Source organism: Gadus morhua, chromosome 23, assembly GCF_902167405.1.
Source record: "Gadus morhua chromosome 23, gadMor3.0, whole genome shotgun sequence".
Classification (NCBI taxonomy): Eukaryota; Metazoa; Chordata; class Actinopteri; order Gadiformes; family Gadidae; genus Gadus; species Gadus morhua.
In genome coordinates this window covers 18,793,117-18,808,402 of record NC_044070.1, presented here as the reverse complement: position 1 = coordinate 18,808,402, position 15,286 = coordinate 18,793,117, and the positions used below count along the sequence as shown (strand labels likewise).

Here is a 15,286-nt window from a genome sequence, read left to right as displayed (position 1 = left end):
TCGACTTTCGCATCCCCACATGCTCTCTCATTTATAGTCGGCCTCCCTTATTTTTATTTCACTTCAAATTCTCAACATATGAATAATTACTCACACATTACAATCTCCCGCACCCACACACACTTTAGAAATCCTAAAAAAATATTGCAGTGCACTCATTAACAAAAGAACACCACATTTTTGGTGTTCTATTTTTTTCAAATGCTGATACAAATGATAAACAAAATCAACTACAATGCAACACGTTAGCAATTAGAGAGGCTACCGTCGTTGTCAATTGATTTTATTTGTTTTTCTGTATAACAAAGAAAGCAGTATGGAGACCAAACACAAAAAGGCGGGAACACATGAATTGTAGAAAGAAAAAACAAAATTAATCAAGCTTAATAATCAAAGTTCTAACAATTCATAACGCTGCTGCCACCATCACTGGTCAAACCTTTACCATATTCCTCTGAGCAAGGTGGTGACATGAAAACCCCGTTATGGATCAATAATATTCAAAACAGTGATGAGTAGTAATGATAATAGGATAAGTAGTAGTACGGTTATAACAATAGTGATAATCAAAGTGACAATGAAACATAATAAAAAGCAGATCTCCATAAAACCTATCTAGTTTGAACAGTGCAACACCGTGTGTGTGTGTGTATAATCCCAGTATCAAGGTCCTCCGCTCCCTACTTTAGACACAAGATACAGATTCCAACCAGGAAGAAACATTGGAGCAGGGAAGATGGCCTTTCAAAGCCATCCGTAATCTGACCTCTGGACATGTTGGTTAGTGGGTGGAGGCTCCAACGGAACGACCAGTAACTTGTGCAAAAATCGTGTGACGGCTGCGAAACGCCCATTGGGGGGTCCGTTACAGTTTGCATTGAACGACTCCTCTTCTGCCCTCTGTCGACCTCAAGATTGCTTTTTGGTTTGTTTGTTTTTCTTTTGAATGACAGAAAGCAAAAGGGAGGATCACTTTGGAATAGCAGTTCTTTTAATATATTTTCTTTACAAAAGATTTTTTTAGTTTTGCATTTTGTTAAAACTATCGATAGTAACAATATTATTAATGTACAACTTAAATGAAAGGAAATGTGTTTTATCTCCTTTGCAGCACCATCTTATTAGCTCTCCAGTCACAAGTTTTAAAGGTTTCCAATTCACTTCCCAAATATTAGCCCTCCTCTCTTAATGGTTGGGTATGGAATTCTCTTTTTTGGCAATTTTTGCAAAATTACTTGAAAATCCTTATCATAACCCACTTACAGCCACTGAGTTAGAAGTACTGACATGAAAATTAAACAAGTCAATCATTTGTGGAACGGGCAGGACTCGAATAACTCCAGCCAATGATTTCCAGACCCAACGAGTGGCATTGGACAGTAAGTACGTCAATCAAACGGTCGTCCTGTACTCCCGCGACCCCTCCCCCGCTCCCCTCGCAACCCCTTGGTGCACGTACTCGAAGCTCGTGACCCAGAGCAAGCTTCTGTTTGTTGTTATCCTGTGGTAGCTGCTGGAGCTAGCTAAATAGCTAATGGCTCGCTCCCGCACATCTGTTCGCTCGTGCATGATTACGCGTGTACTTGGAATGGGTGGAGTCAGAGTCACCGTTGAAGGAAAGGGGGTAGGACCATTTGAGTTTTGCATTTTCAAAATCTGCTGGCGTTTCGCAAATCCCATACCCAACCTTTAAGGGTGTGGAATACCAATCTCTCCCTTTCTCAAGTTACATCTTGTCTCCCAGCAAGTGCATTTCTACAAATACCGTTTGTCATCAAAACAAGGCAAAGAAATGACGTTAAAAGAAACAGCTCATTATCAGCCTGTTCGGTCAGACCTTTTGCAGTTTGCTTTGACCACAGCCAAGAGACAAGCCACCATCTTAGCATCTTCTGTGACTCAACTGATATTAAATTAATACATTTAGTAATTAGATCATTTTTCGCAAAGCGTACATTATAAATGAAAACATGACATTGACTGAATATCCTCTGGATGTGATAGGGTCTCAGCTTCCAGCTTAGGTAAAAACAGAATTATTTGCACATTAAACGAGGAGCGCTTGGCTTGCGATGAGCAAAGCGCCGTTAGTCCTCTTTAAGGCCATCTTGTTGCTGGCACACCACTTCTAAAAACCATTTCCCCAACACCTATTTAATGAGTTTTATTCCAAAATGACACATCCACCACAGAAACAAAAACAAAATCCTACTCTAATAAAGCAACGGTAAGGGAAGTGACATCCGGGGATTGTTTGAAAAAGTGGTTGTAAAAACATATCTATATATAGATTTATAGACACATCTGTCTCTATATATATATATATCTATATATATAAAAAAAAAAAAAAAAAATCATACGAGTCCCCTTTATATACCATATTCCCAGATGGATCGTATGCATTTTGGAACACAACTCGGCTTTCTACACAAAATTTCATATCTATTCCATGTTTTTAAAAGACTTGAAAAATCAAAAATCTATTTCATTAATTTTATATTAAGGCATCCAACATGCAATTATGTATCTTTTTTAAAAAAAAAAAGACACCGCATCAGAATGCTTAAAATTTCTTACAAAATGTGCCAAAGTGCGGTATGCCAATAATCTACTTTCTAAGTCTCTCATTTTCCCTGTCTTCTTGGATTGTCATGAAAACTGTGGACATATATGCAGATGTTACGACATTTCCTGCTTTACCGTACCGTAAAAATCCCAAGTCAGACCAAGCGCCCATTCAGACTGCGTCGCAGCCAGGTCAAAGGTCACAGGGGTGAAGGGTCAACCCGGCCGGACAGTCGCCTGCTCCACTGGTTCATTCCACTCATTAAATGTTGTTCTAAAATCGACAAAGTAGACGTAATACATGAAATACATTTCAAAGGCGCAAACTGGGAGAGAGCAATGTTAACATTTGAAGTCCCAAAAAGGTGTGCAGGCTCAGCGTCAAGGGGCTCCTCCGTTTGCATCAGTCGTGCGAGTTACGGACAACGAACAAGCATGTGAAGGGTAGTAATGGAGGCAAGGTGGGATGGGGTGCGTATGGAGGGTAATATCACAGTCCCAGAACCCTCTCTCTCTCTCTCTCTGTGTCTCGTGTGTGCGCGTCTTGATACATGTACAGGCTAATTCGAGAGCTATTGATTAATGCAGAGGCAGTAGTGGGTCGGGATAGATTCAGGATGAACCCTAGTGATTAAACTCCATTTTCGGATTTCATTTCGGTGGAGGGGGGGGGGGGGGTTGAACCCAAAAAGAGTTTGGCTGCGAGAAGAGTGCACTTAAAACAAAAAAGAAAAACGATATATAAGCTTCCGAGGGTTAGTGCTCAAAGTCGTGTTCATTAAAATCTGATGAGCCCAAACGGGTCCAGGAAGAGTTATTTGGAGATCAACCCAGACGAGGGTCTCTAGCTGTTGCTGCTGGCTTTGGGGGGCGGAGCCTCCCCGCCCGCCTCCCCTTCAGAGGCCCGGCCGGAGCTCCCGGAGCTGGGGACGGAGAGCGCCGGGGGAGCCGCCTGCGTGCTTCCGCCGCCGCCGCCGCCGCCGTTACCGGACCCCCCGGCGCTGCTGCCGTTCTTGTTGACCAGCGTGGCGGGCTGGCCGAAGTTGGTGGTCCTCAGCGTGGCCAGGTGGCGCGGCGAGAAGACGTGGGTGCGGGCGGCGGCGCGCGACTCGAAGGAGGCGCCGCAGGCCTCGCAGCGGCCCGTGAGGCTCTCCTTGGGCACGGGCTGGCCCGCCACCGGGGACGCCGCCGGCTCGATGACCGTGAGTTGCACCGGCTTGGGTAGGATGGGCCGGTTGGCGCGGAGGGCGTTGTACTGCAGGTAGCTCCCGGAGCTGGTGTCCACCTTCCCCGCCATCAGGGGCGACTGTGGGAGGGGGAGGAGCGTTAGCAACAGAGCTGTGGACCGATACGTTACGTCTGCCCTCGTTCTCGTTAAGCCAGAGAACTGAAACGCTTGAGATAGTTAATGAGCCTGAATACGTGTTCCTGGACTGCTTGGTAATTAAAAAAAATATTTAAAACGTACCGGACAGTCAGGCGGCAAATTTAACAGGCCTTAATCATCGACGAGATATCAAGATAAATGTTTAAAGTGTGACGCAATACAGAAATACTGCAAAACTGGATGGACCAGTGGCTGGCTGGCTGCCACCCTCAGATCTGATTGCAGACAGAAGAGGGAGGTTGAGGGTAGAGCGATGCACTGGTCGGACTGGAAGCCATGGGAACTTCCCCACAATGGGACTTACAGATTACCCCAAGATAGTATTTTTTTTACTGTTAGCCCGATTCAAATCGGCAAAGGCAAAAGAGATACCACTTAAGAGTACTCAGCACGGTCTTTGTACACAGACCCCAAATCATGTTGTGTTTCCGAGGCTAAAATAGACTTCAGTCAGCCAACTTCTTAAGGGAGCAGAAGGAAATAAAGCCATGATAGACACTTAGAGTCGACCAAGTCTACTATGTGTCAAAAAAACGCGTCACTGTATGCAGCCTATGCTCCGAGATCATACACAAAAACAAATGGTACTACCAACCACTCAAAACCAAAATAAATACTATTCCAACTAGGGCTGGGACGACGCGTCGACGTAATCGATGACGTCGACGCGAAAAATGATAAAAAAAAGATAAAAAAAAAAAAAAAAGATGGGCGGCGCCGGAGCGTAGTAGCAACGCGAGCGGCTCCTCAGACTCTCATAAGTGCAAGGCGCCACGCACTCGTTCCTCTAAAGTATGGGAATTCTTTAATGTGAAAGGAAACGATTCCGTGATATGTCGTCTTTGCAAAATGGAGATGACTTTCCTTCTAGCACCACGGCAATGCACCAGCACCTGAAGAGGCGCCACCCGAGAGCAGCTGCAGATGACCGAGCACCGTAGACTTCTAAGAATGCATTACTTTGCACTTTTATTTTGGAATTTAAAGGCAATAAACATGCATTGAAATGTTAAGGAATTCATATTTTTTTCATTCAGATATGTAAATCAACATGTATAAATTGCTATTAGTCAATTAATGGGGAGATAATCGAGAATCGAAATCGAATCGGACTGAACAAATGAATCTTTAGATGAATCGATGCATCGAAAAAAATAATCGCTAGATTAATCGTTTAAAAAATAATCGTTTATCCCAGCCCTAATTCCAACCAATTAAGACAAGTGGTTGGTGTTGTGGGGTTTTGCGCTGCGTTCATGATAGTTTTAACTGGATGCCCGAAACCGAACTGAGGGGCGAGCTGGCTGTTTGTTTGGGATCTTGCTTCCATACCAACAGAAGTGACGTCAGCCAACATCGCTGATACAACCTTCAATGTACATACTTATTGTATGTCCTAGCACTTAATAAAAGAACTTGGCATCGTGCAGCGTCTTATCCTAGCTATCTGTGTTGTATACAGGGAATGGGTTAACCTTGCAATTGTTAGTGCTTGGCACTTGGTTCTACGAACAGCCTTCCTGTACCGACAGCGTTATATTGTTTCTCTTTCAACCCACAATTGTAATTATTGCAAGTCGCTCTGGATAATAGCTTGTCCCTAAATGTAAATGCAAGTCAAAAAATAACCGCCCCACTCATCTGCAGATGCAAAAGCTGTATCAGGAGAACACTTTGCATGGTGGTCTAGGCTTCAGTCTGAAGCCTAACACATTAACTAAGGGGGGGGGGGAAGAGGATCGTACAACCGACAACGTCATTGGCCATCAGCGATGTGTGTTGAAGAATGCCAAGCGGGGCCACAGCCTACTGCGTTAGCAAGCAACGATCACCGTGACGACAGAAGAACCACTCACCATCTTCTCCTGCTGCAGCTTCCAGCGCTTCTCTTTGGCCCTGGTGTTCTGGAACCAGATCTGCACCACCTTCAGCGGCAGGCTGAGCTCCGCGCCGATGGCCTCGCACTCCATGGCGTTGGGGTGGGCGCAGGTCTCGTAGCAGGACTGCAGGATGGACAGCTGCAGGCAGGACAGGTGCGTGCGCGGCCGGCGGCTGGAGGAGTGCGACAGGAAGCCGCCGCCGTCCGCGGGGCTGGACTTGGCCGGCAGCGGGAGGATGGCCATCTTGGCCGTGCAGCGGCTGTTGGGGCTGACGGGCGCGATGCTGGGCGTGGGCGGGGGGGGGATGGTGCCGGAGGGAGGGGGCGGGGGAGGGAGGGCCAGCTGCTCTCTCGACAGCGTGTTGATCTTAAAGGAGCCTTTGGGGCTCCAGTAATTGAGCCCGTTTTGTTTCTGCGGGGCCGACGCCGCGGCACCGGCGGGGGGCTTGCCGCAGACGGGGGAGGGGGTCAGCTTGGGGACCATGCGGTTGGGGGCTCCCGCGGCGACCTCGTTCTCGCTCTCCAGCTCGTCGTCCGTCTTCTCCTCCTCCTCCTCCTCCTCGCTCTCCTCCTCGGCCTTTGGCGTGAGCAGCGGGCGCGGCGCGATGTGGACGGGGTCCTTGGGGGGAGTCGGCGGCGGCGGCGGCACGGCCGGTGGCGCGGCCTTAGGTGCGACGTGAGCCTTGGTGACGTTGCTGGTGGTGGTCTCCAGTTTGACCTTTGACACAGCGGGCACACTGCCGTCGACGGGAGTGGCCTTGGTGGTGGAGGAGGAGGAGGAGGGGGAGGGGGAGGGGGAGGAGGAGACGATCTCTTTGGGCTTGATGGGGATCGGCGTCTGCTTCTTCACCCAGGTCAGCTTGCTCAGCTCCTTCAAGGCCTCCTTGTCGGTCATCAGGGTGCGGACAATGGGCGCCGCCGTCACGCAGCCCGCGTTGTTGCTGCTCGTCTTGTTGGAGAAGATGGGTTTGGACAGCGGCCAGGTGAACTTGATGAGGGGCTTCCCCACCGCCGCCAGGGTGCCGTCACTGATGAACCTCACCTCCCCCTTGCGCTCCCTCGCCCGCATGTTCTGGAACCAGATCTGGACCACCTTCTTCGGGAGGTGCACCCACTCGGAGATCTGCTCGAACTCGTGCTTGCCCGGGTTGGGGTCCTTGAAGTAGCAGCCGTACAGGATGTCCAGCTGCTCCGCCTGGATGATGGTGCGGGAGCGACGCATGTCGCGGTACCGCTTGCCTTTGGAGCGCCGCTGCAGCTGCTGGTCCTTCTCGTTCTCCCGCTCCTTCTCCCGCTCCTTGTCCAGCAGGGCCGCGTTCACCTTCTCCGCCGCCCGCATGTAGATGCTGGACTTGGGTCCGTTGTGGCAGCCGACCAGACGGCCACCGCCGCCGCCACCGCCGCCGTGCGCAGCGGACATGACTCCGAGCGGCTCCGACTTGACCTGGACCACCACCAGGCCCTTGGACGTGGGCCTCAGGCCCAGCCCGTCCAGGAGGCGGCCCTTCTGCATGGACGCGAGGTCGGCCATCAGGGACGAGGAGGAGGAGGCGGGGGCGGACTTGGAGCTGCCGTTCTTCCCCATGCTGAGGTCCAGGGCGGACTCGCCGTCGTCGCCGTTGGCCATGTACAGCGGCGTCTGCCCGAGCGAGGAGAGGGTCTGCGCGAGGAGGGGGTCCGAGAAGTGGGAGATGTTCGGCGGGTTGGGAAAGCTCTGCACCTTGCCGGCGTCTCCCACCAACGCGGACGGGAGCGAGAGGACGTAGGGGCTGAGGAGCTGGGCCGAGAACGGGCTGAGGGACAGGGACAGGGGCAGGGAGCGGACCAGGCCCATGGGGTCCATGGCGTGGTGCTGGGCGCTGGGCGGGTCTCCCTGGGCCTCCAGCTCCAGGTCTACGTCAGAGTCCAGCCGCTCCCTCTTCACCTCGGCGTCTGGCTCAAACATCTTCCTCTTCCTCTCGTTCTTCCTCCTGCGGCCCGACGCGCCCTCCTCCTCGTCGTACTCGTCCTCCGCGTCCGACAGGAACACGGTGGTGGAGCGCAGCACCTTCCCTCCTCCCCCGCCGCCCGGGCTCTGGTGGGCCCCCGAGGCCGCCCGCTGGGCCTGCTTCACGGGGCTGGCCCGCCACGGCCCCCGGGAGGCGTTCCGACTCTCCTCTTCAGACACGAGGACCGAGCTGCCGACCTCGGCCCCGTTCTCCGAGTCCGAGGTCAGACAGGAGTCGCCCTGGCCCTCGCTGCTCAGGCCCCGCCCTCTCTTCTTCTTCCCTCTGCTCGACAGGTCCATGGCCTGACCTTCTGCGTGGTCGACGGCGCCGTCCTCGGCGATCACCAGAGCGCTCTCGTCGTCGTCGTCGTCGTCGTCGTCCTGGTAGCCGCGGTCTGAGCCGGTGGGGTGCGGCCTCTTTGCGTGCGGAGCACGGTCCGACCGCTCGGCCCGCTGCCTCTCTTTGGCCTGCCGGGCCTGGCCCAGCCACCGGCGGACCTCCGCCTCGGGGATGCCCACCTCTTTGCCCAGCGCCTCGCAGTCCTCGTGGGGAGGGCTGGCGGCCTCCGCCTCGCTGCGGGACTCGAAAAACGCCAAGAGGACCTCCGACTGGAACTCGGACAGAACGGGGGGCACGGGGTGGGCGCACGCCGCCCTGGTGTCGACGTAGGGCCGGGCCTGCTCCGAGGGCATCGGGGCGTTCCGGAACGGGCTGCACAGAGCGTCGGCCGGACTCGTGCCCGGCTGTGATTTCTGGGGGGTGGAGTCTGGACTGAGAGCCAGGTTCAAAGTGACCGGGCTGAGGCTGCAGCTGCTGTGCACCGACCCTGAGGGAGAGAGGCTGTTGTGGCGGAGGCTTCTGTCGGAGGGTGTCAGAGAGGGTTCGTTTTCTTCTAAACCGCCACCTTCTGGCTCCTTCTTGATGTCCACCGGAGCACTCGCCGGGCCTCCGTCTGCCTCTTGTTTCGGCGGCCCGCCCTCAGCCTTCACACTCGGGTTCTGCGCCTCCTGACAGAGCTGTGCGGTCGCCTGCATGCCCATCGAGGACCACTGGTTCTGGAGGCTGCCGAGTCTTTGGGTCACCAGCGCCTGCTGGGCGGCGCTGAGGCCCATCAGAGGCACGCACTGGGTCAGGATCTGGCCCTGCACGCCGTCCGCTTGCTGGTGGGCCTGGCCGCCGTTCAGGATGAGGGGCATGAGCATCGGCGGGGGGGCGGCGGCCCCCGGGAACACGGACGGGAGGAGGGAGTGCGGGAGGGAGCTGGGGCTGGAGGTGAGGAGGGTGAGGAAGGCGGACACGGCCTGCGCCGAGGTCACCGGGGAGGAGAGCAGCGAGGGCGCGGCCTGGGAGACGCGGATCTGTTCCCCGTCTTTGGCCATCACCATCAGGTTCCCGGACAGGCCCGAGACCTGGCAGCTGGTGGTGGTGGCGAGGAGGGGGGCCGCTCCGGAGCTGGTCGTGGCCACGGCGGCACCGGGAACCCCTCCACTGCCGCCAACGCCGCCGCCGCCGGCTGCCACGTTGCCCGCGCTAATGCTGCGCGTCTGGTGCAGCACAGACTTCATATGGCTCTCGAGGGTGATGGCGTGGTTGTAGGACACCCGACACACGGCACACTGGTAGGGCTTGTTGGATACGAACGGCCGGGAGAGGAGCGGGACCCGGGCCGTCTGGGTCTCGCTGTCCACGCCCTGTTTGGCGGCGCCCAGGGTCATCCGCTGGATGTGGGAGGTGGCGTTGTAGTGGACGCTCAGGGCCGTCTTGGTGGGGAAGGTCTCGATGCAGGCCGTGCATTTGAACGAGCGAGCGGCGTTCTCGGGCGGCGCGGGACACCGGTCGGGCTTCTCGCCGGCGACGCGCTCCGCCGCGCCGGGACCCGCCTTGCCGTCCGGGCCCGCGGGCCCCTTCGGCTCCGACTGCACGGGACAGGAGGGGGGGGGCGACGCCTGGACGGGACAGTCCCCGGGGTCCCGGTCCTCCGCCATGTCCACGTCCTGCTCCTTAGACGGGCGCGCCTCGTCGGCGTCTCCCTCAGACTCAGACGCTTGAGAGCTGGGGGGGTCGGCGGGCTTCAGGTTCGGTAGAGAGGCAGCGTCTGACAGAACTGGAGAGAGCAACACCGTCAACCGCCTGCTTAGACTCACCGTCGAGAAAAATGGCAAATTAACATTTCACCGTCCTCGACATTTATCTTTGGAGCGATTTGAGGGTTCGATATTAAAAAGGTGAAGGTAGCTTTAGGTAGTGCTGGGCGATGTGATATCAATATTTAATTGATATATCATATCATATAATATTTCAGCCTTTTGGCAATGACTGTAGGCCCAGCAGAGTTGGGCAATTCCTGTGTAGAAAGTCATCAGGGGCTCTCTGCCTAGCAACTCAAACGTTTGATTTTATTGGATTTGATATACGTTTATGTAAATAAAATATATTATTCCCATATATAGCCCCATATGCCATTGAATTAGGGTTCCAATATCTTCAGGTACGCCCGTGACACGCATTTACCTTCAGGTAACTCAATTGACCGCACAGAAGAGGTTTAACCAGAAAAAAATTATCAAAGTATATCACAAGTATTCGCTGCATCGCTCAACCTTACTTCAACACATACTAAACACTTAAACATGCCTGCACCCCCCCCCCCCCCCCCCCCCACCCCACGAAGTTAAAATGGGCAAAACAGATCCATTGCATTCTGAGAGAAACTTACCTGTGGACGTCATTGTGTCGCTCTCATGGTCCCCTGGATTGGCACACTGTTTAAGTACAGCCTGTGAAACAGAATGAATGGAAATGAACGACTTGTTATGTTTGAGAATACCTTATTCATTTAAATAAGCGATGAAGACCGGGGCCCCTTGAGGACCCGGCGTTCACCCTGTGTGGGGGGCCGCGACACTCACTATGTCGAGCAGCTTTTCCACGCAGGTCTTGAGTACGTTGTGCTGGGCAGTCAGGTGGAGGGCCAGGCAGGATCGGTCTTCTAGCCCCTGTTGGCACAGCGGGCACAGCAACCCCGCCACCCTGTGGCTGTCTCTACACAAGATCTCTCCAGACTCCTCCTGACAAATCATACACACACAGCTTTTAGATACGCTCCGTACGGGATCATGAAAGTAGATTCAGATTAATTGCCGTTTCACATCCCTTGAGAGACTCGGATACATTCCTGTGTTTAAAGAAATAACTTTTTGAACGGGGACACTTTCAGTACGTTGACATGCATAGGGGAAGTCCTCCTCTAGCCGTGTTCCAACCAGAGCTCCATGCTGGCATTCTGCAAGACCAGTAGCAGCAAAAAAACGTAATGATGTCGAAAATCAGTGTTTAAACGATGGACACTGTAGTCATTTGGATCCCCCATTGTGCATTTCAAGAGGTAGAACGCCTTTAGTAAAACATTTACATTGACCATCAACCTCAATTACAGACAACCGAAATAATAAATCAAGATATTAAAGAGTAGTGTAATCATTGTTATGATTATTGCAATCATATATAGACCACTTGTAGCGCAGTAGACTAATTGTGAAGCAATCTATGGTTTCTCATGAAACCCGTATCCAAACTCTCGTGGTAGTTTATAGAGTAACATGCCATTTTGGATAGGAAAACGCTTCATTAATCCCCAAGGGGGCACTCAGGTGTTAACTGCAGTGCCACATTCAGTATATAGTCCCAGGTGCACCATTGTTTAAATTACAACCACAATTTAATGTTGAAAGTTATGTTACATCCCTAAAACCTATCTGCAGAAGAATGTTTAGGTCTACCTATGCTACTGGTAGGGTGGTCAACAAGGCCAAGACTTAAGCACATTCTTTTACACCATTGTGCTGAAGGTCAACAATGAGGCTATTTTTAAGTGTCCCAAATATTCTAGACCAAACTGTGAGAACTTATAAAGTTGCAGCTAGAAAGAAGGCCCTTCAAATGGGTTTCACATAGAATAAACTATAAAATTGATAATACTCTTTATAAGACTAAATCATTGTTCATCTCATTATTTTAATAAAACGGTACTCTTTCAGGCCCAACTGAACCATTACTTTGAATGACACTCGTGATTTCCCTGACCCGTTTGAAATGGCCAGGAGGAAGGGAGAGCTAGGTTCATCAAACATGACAGAGGCCACAGGGACGAGGACTACTGCTAGACTCTGCTGAGTTGCAAGTGACACAAAGGCCCAAAGGCTACAGAGTTGACACTGAGTGTTGACGAAGGACAGATACAACGCAGTGCAGCTCTCAGAGACAGAATGTTAAGGGCGAGCAGCAGGTACAGAGCAGCGTGATACAGACATGTTAAGGTAGGGTGAGCAGAGCAGCTAGAGACACCGATCAAAATGGAGGCATGTATCGGATGGCACGGAAGATGTTAGCACATGTTGGCCGTAGTCGAGTCATCGTTTTGAGTTGCAAAACCTTATTCGATTTTTTTCTAAACTTGCCGTTACCAATATAAAAGTTACGGTAAATAAGGTTAAATTTCACCTGAAATTAACCTTAATATTCTTGTCTATACAATGGTGTGTGTGCGTTGTGGCAACCGGGCCGTTGCCAATTAAGGAGATGAAGAGCACCTGAGGAACCGGTGGAGAAGCAGCTTAAATAGCCTGCTTCTCCACTCATTCGGGGCTCTCTCAGCCATGTGGGTCGTGCCGGGGGGGAGGGCAGCCGAGGTGGAGAGACGTGGTAGGGGGAGATCGCACAAACCCATACTAACGCCAATACGCTTCCCCCCAGGACTGAGTGGGCGAAGTCGGGAGCGATAGAGATGCTGCCCTCGCAGCCGGAACAGACCCGGAGACGGCCCTTTTTACCCCATAAGAGGGAGAACTTATGTTGTCTTTTGGATTTACCTTTTTACAGGTGAGGTGAACGAAATAAAACCGTTGACCCGCAACCCTGTTTGGAGCGTCTCCTTTGAAAAACTCAGCCGCCAACGATTGGGGTTGCCACACCATACAAATATACAAAGTAACTTTACATAGCAGGAGAGTACTATATATAGTTTAATATTAACTGTATTTTATTTGATCAATTAATTTCCACATGTCCTTGATGTTGATTTTATCAATGGACATTGGGTGTGATCTAACCGTTAACCCAATTGTAGATAAAGAGCCTAGTTATTATTATATATATTATAATAAATAACACTTTTCCACAGATTTCATTATCCTTTAGTGAGGTAAAGTGTTCCATTTACCTGACTATAGCAACCAATTAAGATCAAATCCCATCACTGCAATCATTACAGGCCTATTACAATGATCATCAAAGTATCAGTTACAACTAATGTCATCCAATACATTATGAGCAAACATTCAATGTATCAGTCCCAGAATCTCCAATAAATCGTTCAACTACTTGAACATATTATAAGATGAATTGTGATTTCAAACATGATCCGCAGACTAGGGTGACATTGCACGGACTAGATGTGAATACTAAAATGATGATCCTCAACACATGGCAGCCAGCTGCACAATATAACGCAGAGAAGAAGAGTTCATAACAGGTCCCCTTGACATTAGCATGATGCATAACCTCAAGGAGAACCGATCGCTCCGTACAATAGTGAGATTAAACTGCCCAAACAAAAACATCACGTTTGACCGAAGGCATTCAGGAGTAAAGTCCTGATGAAGGGTCAGTGGAGCCAGGAGCCCATCCTGAGAGAGGGTCAGAGGAGCCTGGAGTACAGAGAGGATCCTCAGATCACTTCAGGGTTAGAGGAGCAAGGAGCCCAGAGATGATCCTCAGAGAGGAGCCATGAGCCCAGAGAGTAGCCAAGAGAGAATCCTCAAATCACTTCCTCGTCAGGCCAATTAGCAAGCTAGCAAGCATTAAGACCCTATTCACACACATGTCTAAATACACACCAAGGGTCGTCCTGAACACCAAACACCACGACGTGGAAAACTAACAGACAAGTTAGGACTACATGCCTTTTGAATCTCGACGGATATCAACCAGCATCTTAATCTTAATTAGCTCTGCTGGCTGCGATGAATCAATTAGCAATTAGCTCGACGTGTAGCCCCCGTAACGACGCATTACCGCCGTTTAGAAGACCTGATCAGCCGATCATCTCATCAATAACCCTGCATGACCCTCAGAAGTGCACGGTAACTTCGAGGGTCGGGTACCACGCCGTTAATAACGCGTCGTTCCTTCACCAGAGCATTTCGTTAATCAACAAAGACTGATGACATCCACTCCGCTAGCTAGCCTGTTAGCACGGAGATAATTAACCCCTCGGTCCTGCTGAAGAGCCTTAAACCTCATGAAGTCCTCAAGTGGACACGGATCAGACCCCCGGTACTCCAGGTGTCCACAAAGACACACGTCTTCCCCGGCCACGCCACGGGTTGAACACAGGTCGCCCACAGTAACCTTAACAAAACCTCAACAAAAGCCCCGGCCTCGAGTTACAGCTTACCCCGCTGATTGCGTGCTGCCAGCCGGGTACGCAGCGCCCCTCCGCCCGCCGCCGCAGCAGACTGAGGCCTACCGAGCGTCTAATTAACGAGCTGGTTCCGGCTACAGATGTGTGCCTGCCCCCCCTCCCGCTCCACGGACCACCTCGATGGGTTCAGATCCTCCGATCCACACCCTTAATACCTCTGGTCCAACACTTTTGCGTCAAGATCCCCGTTTTAATCAGCGTCACGCCGTAATTGGCGACATAAGTCAATGCTAAGCTACCCGCGGAGGACGACGTGACGGGGGGGAGAGAAGAGAGGAGGGGAGGAGAGGAGGAAAGTTTGGGTTTAATGTTGGATTCCTCTGGCGGATCAGAGGGGTCCACAGCGCGATCGTCGTCCACTCGGTCCAATTAACCGCGGGGAGGGAAGTCTGCGGGTCACGTAGCCGTGATTGGGAGTCTCGCGCGTGTCGTTTAATTAAGTTGAGCGCAATTAGCTGCCGCGTTTACCTGCATGGTCTCCGCTCCGCTCCACGTTCCTCCGGCTCCTCAGGACTGAAAAGTTTTCTCGCTCAGCCCTCCCTCGCTTGATCTCCCCCTCCTCCCTCGCCCCTCTCCTCCCCCTCTCCCTTCTGGTAAACACTCGACAGCTCCCCCCAAGGCTGATTGGGGGCAGAATGAGACATTGCCATCAGAGATCCATTATGTAACAGATATGAAAGATTCTCTTTTTGTGCGATTATTGGGTATTACTGAGTACATGTCTGCTTTAGTGAGATTATGCACAACAAGCCTGGGGAGTATGATCGCTGGAAACCAATCGAGATAAACACTTTCCCAAACACCCGACTGAAGGTGAAACGATGTTGATCTAAGTGTTTCAAGCTATTGGTATAATGCGACAAAGGAACACAAAACAGGAGTGACTCGAATAATAATGATCTGTCAAACCAATTACACCTGCGAACAAGATGCTTGGATATTCAGTGGAATCATAGGTGTGGCACAAACTGTACAGAAATGTACAA

The 15,286-nt window shown here is 51.5% G+C and overlaps 1 protein-coding gene across 2 annotated transcripts; it reads right to left on the bottom strand.

The window, feature by feature from the left end:
• Nucleotides 1-266: 266 nt before the first annotated feature.
• On the bottom strand, nt 267-15,230 carry zfhx2 (zinc finger homeobox 2). 2 transcript variants are annotated; one of them, XM_030349207.1, is made up of 5 exons: nt 14,769-15,230; nt 10,729-10,887; nt 10,536-10,596; nt 5,809-9,923; nt 267-3,871 (listed from the first exon to the last, which is right to left on the bottom strand). In XM_030349207.1, exons 1-5 carry the CDS (start codon nt 14,772-14,774, stop codon nt 3,410-3,412), a joined length of 4,803 nt encoding a protein of 1,600 aa, XP_030205067.1. In that variant the 5' UTR covers nt 14,775-15,230; the 3' UTR covers nt 267-3,409. The 2 variants fall into 2 exon arrangements, with proteins under 2 accessions (XP_030205067.1, XP_030205069.1); XM_030349209.1 differs by lacking the exon at nt 14,769-15,230 and adding an exon at nt 14,274-14,698.
• Between the last annotated feature and the right edge of the window lie 56 nt (nt 15,231-15,286).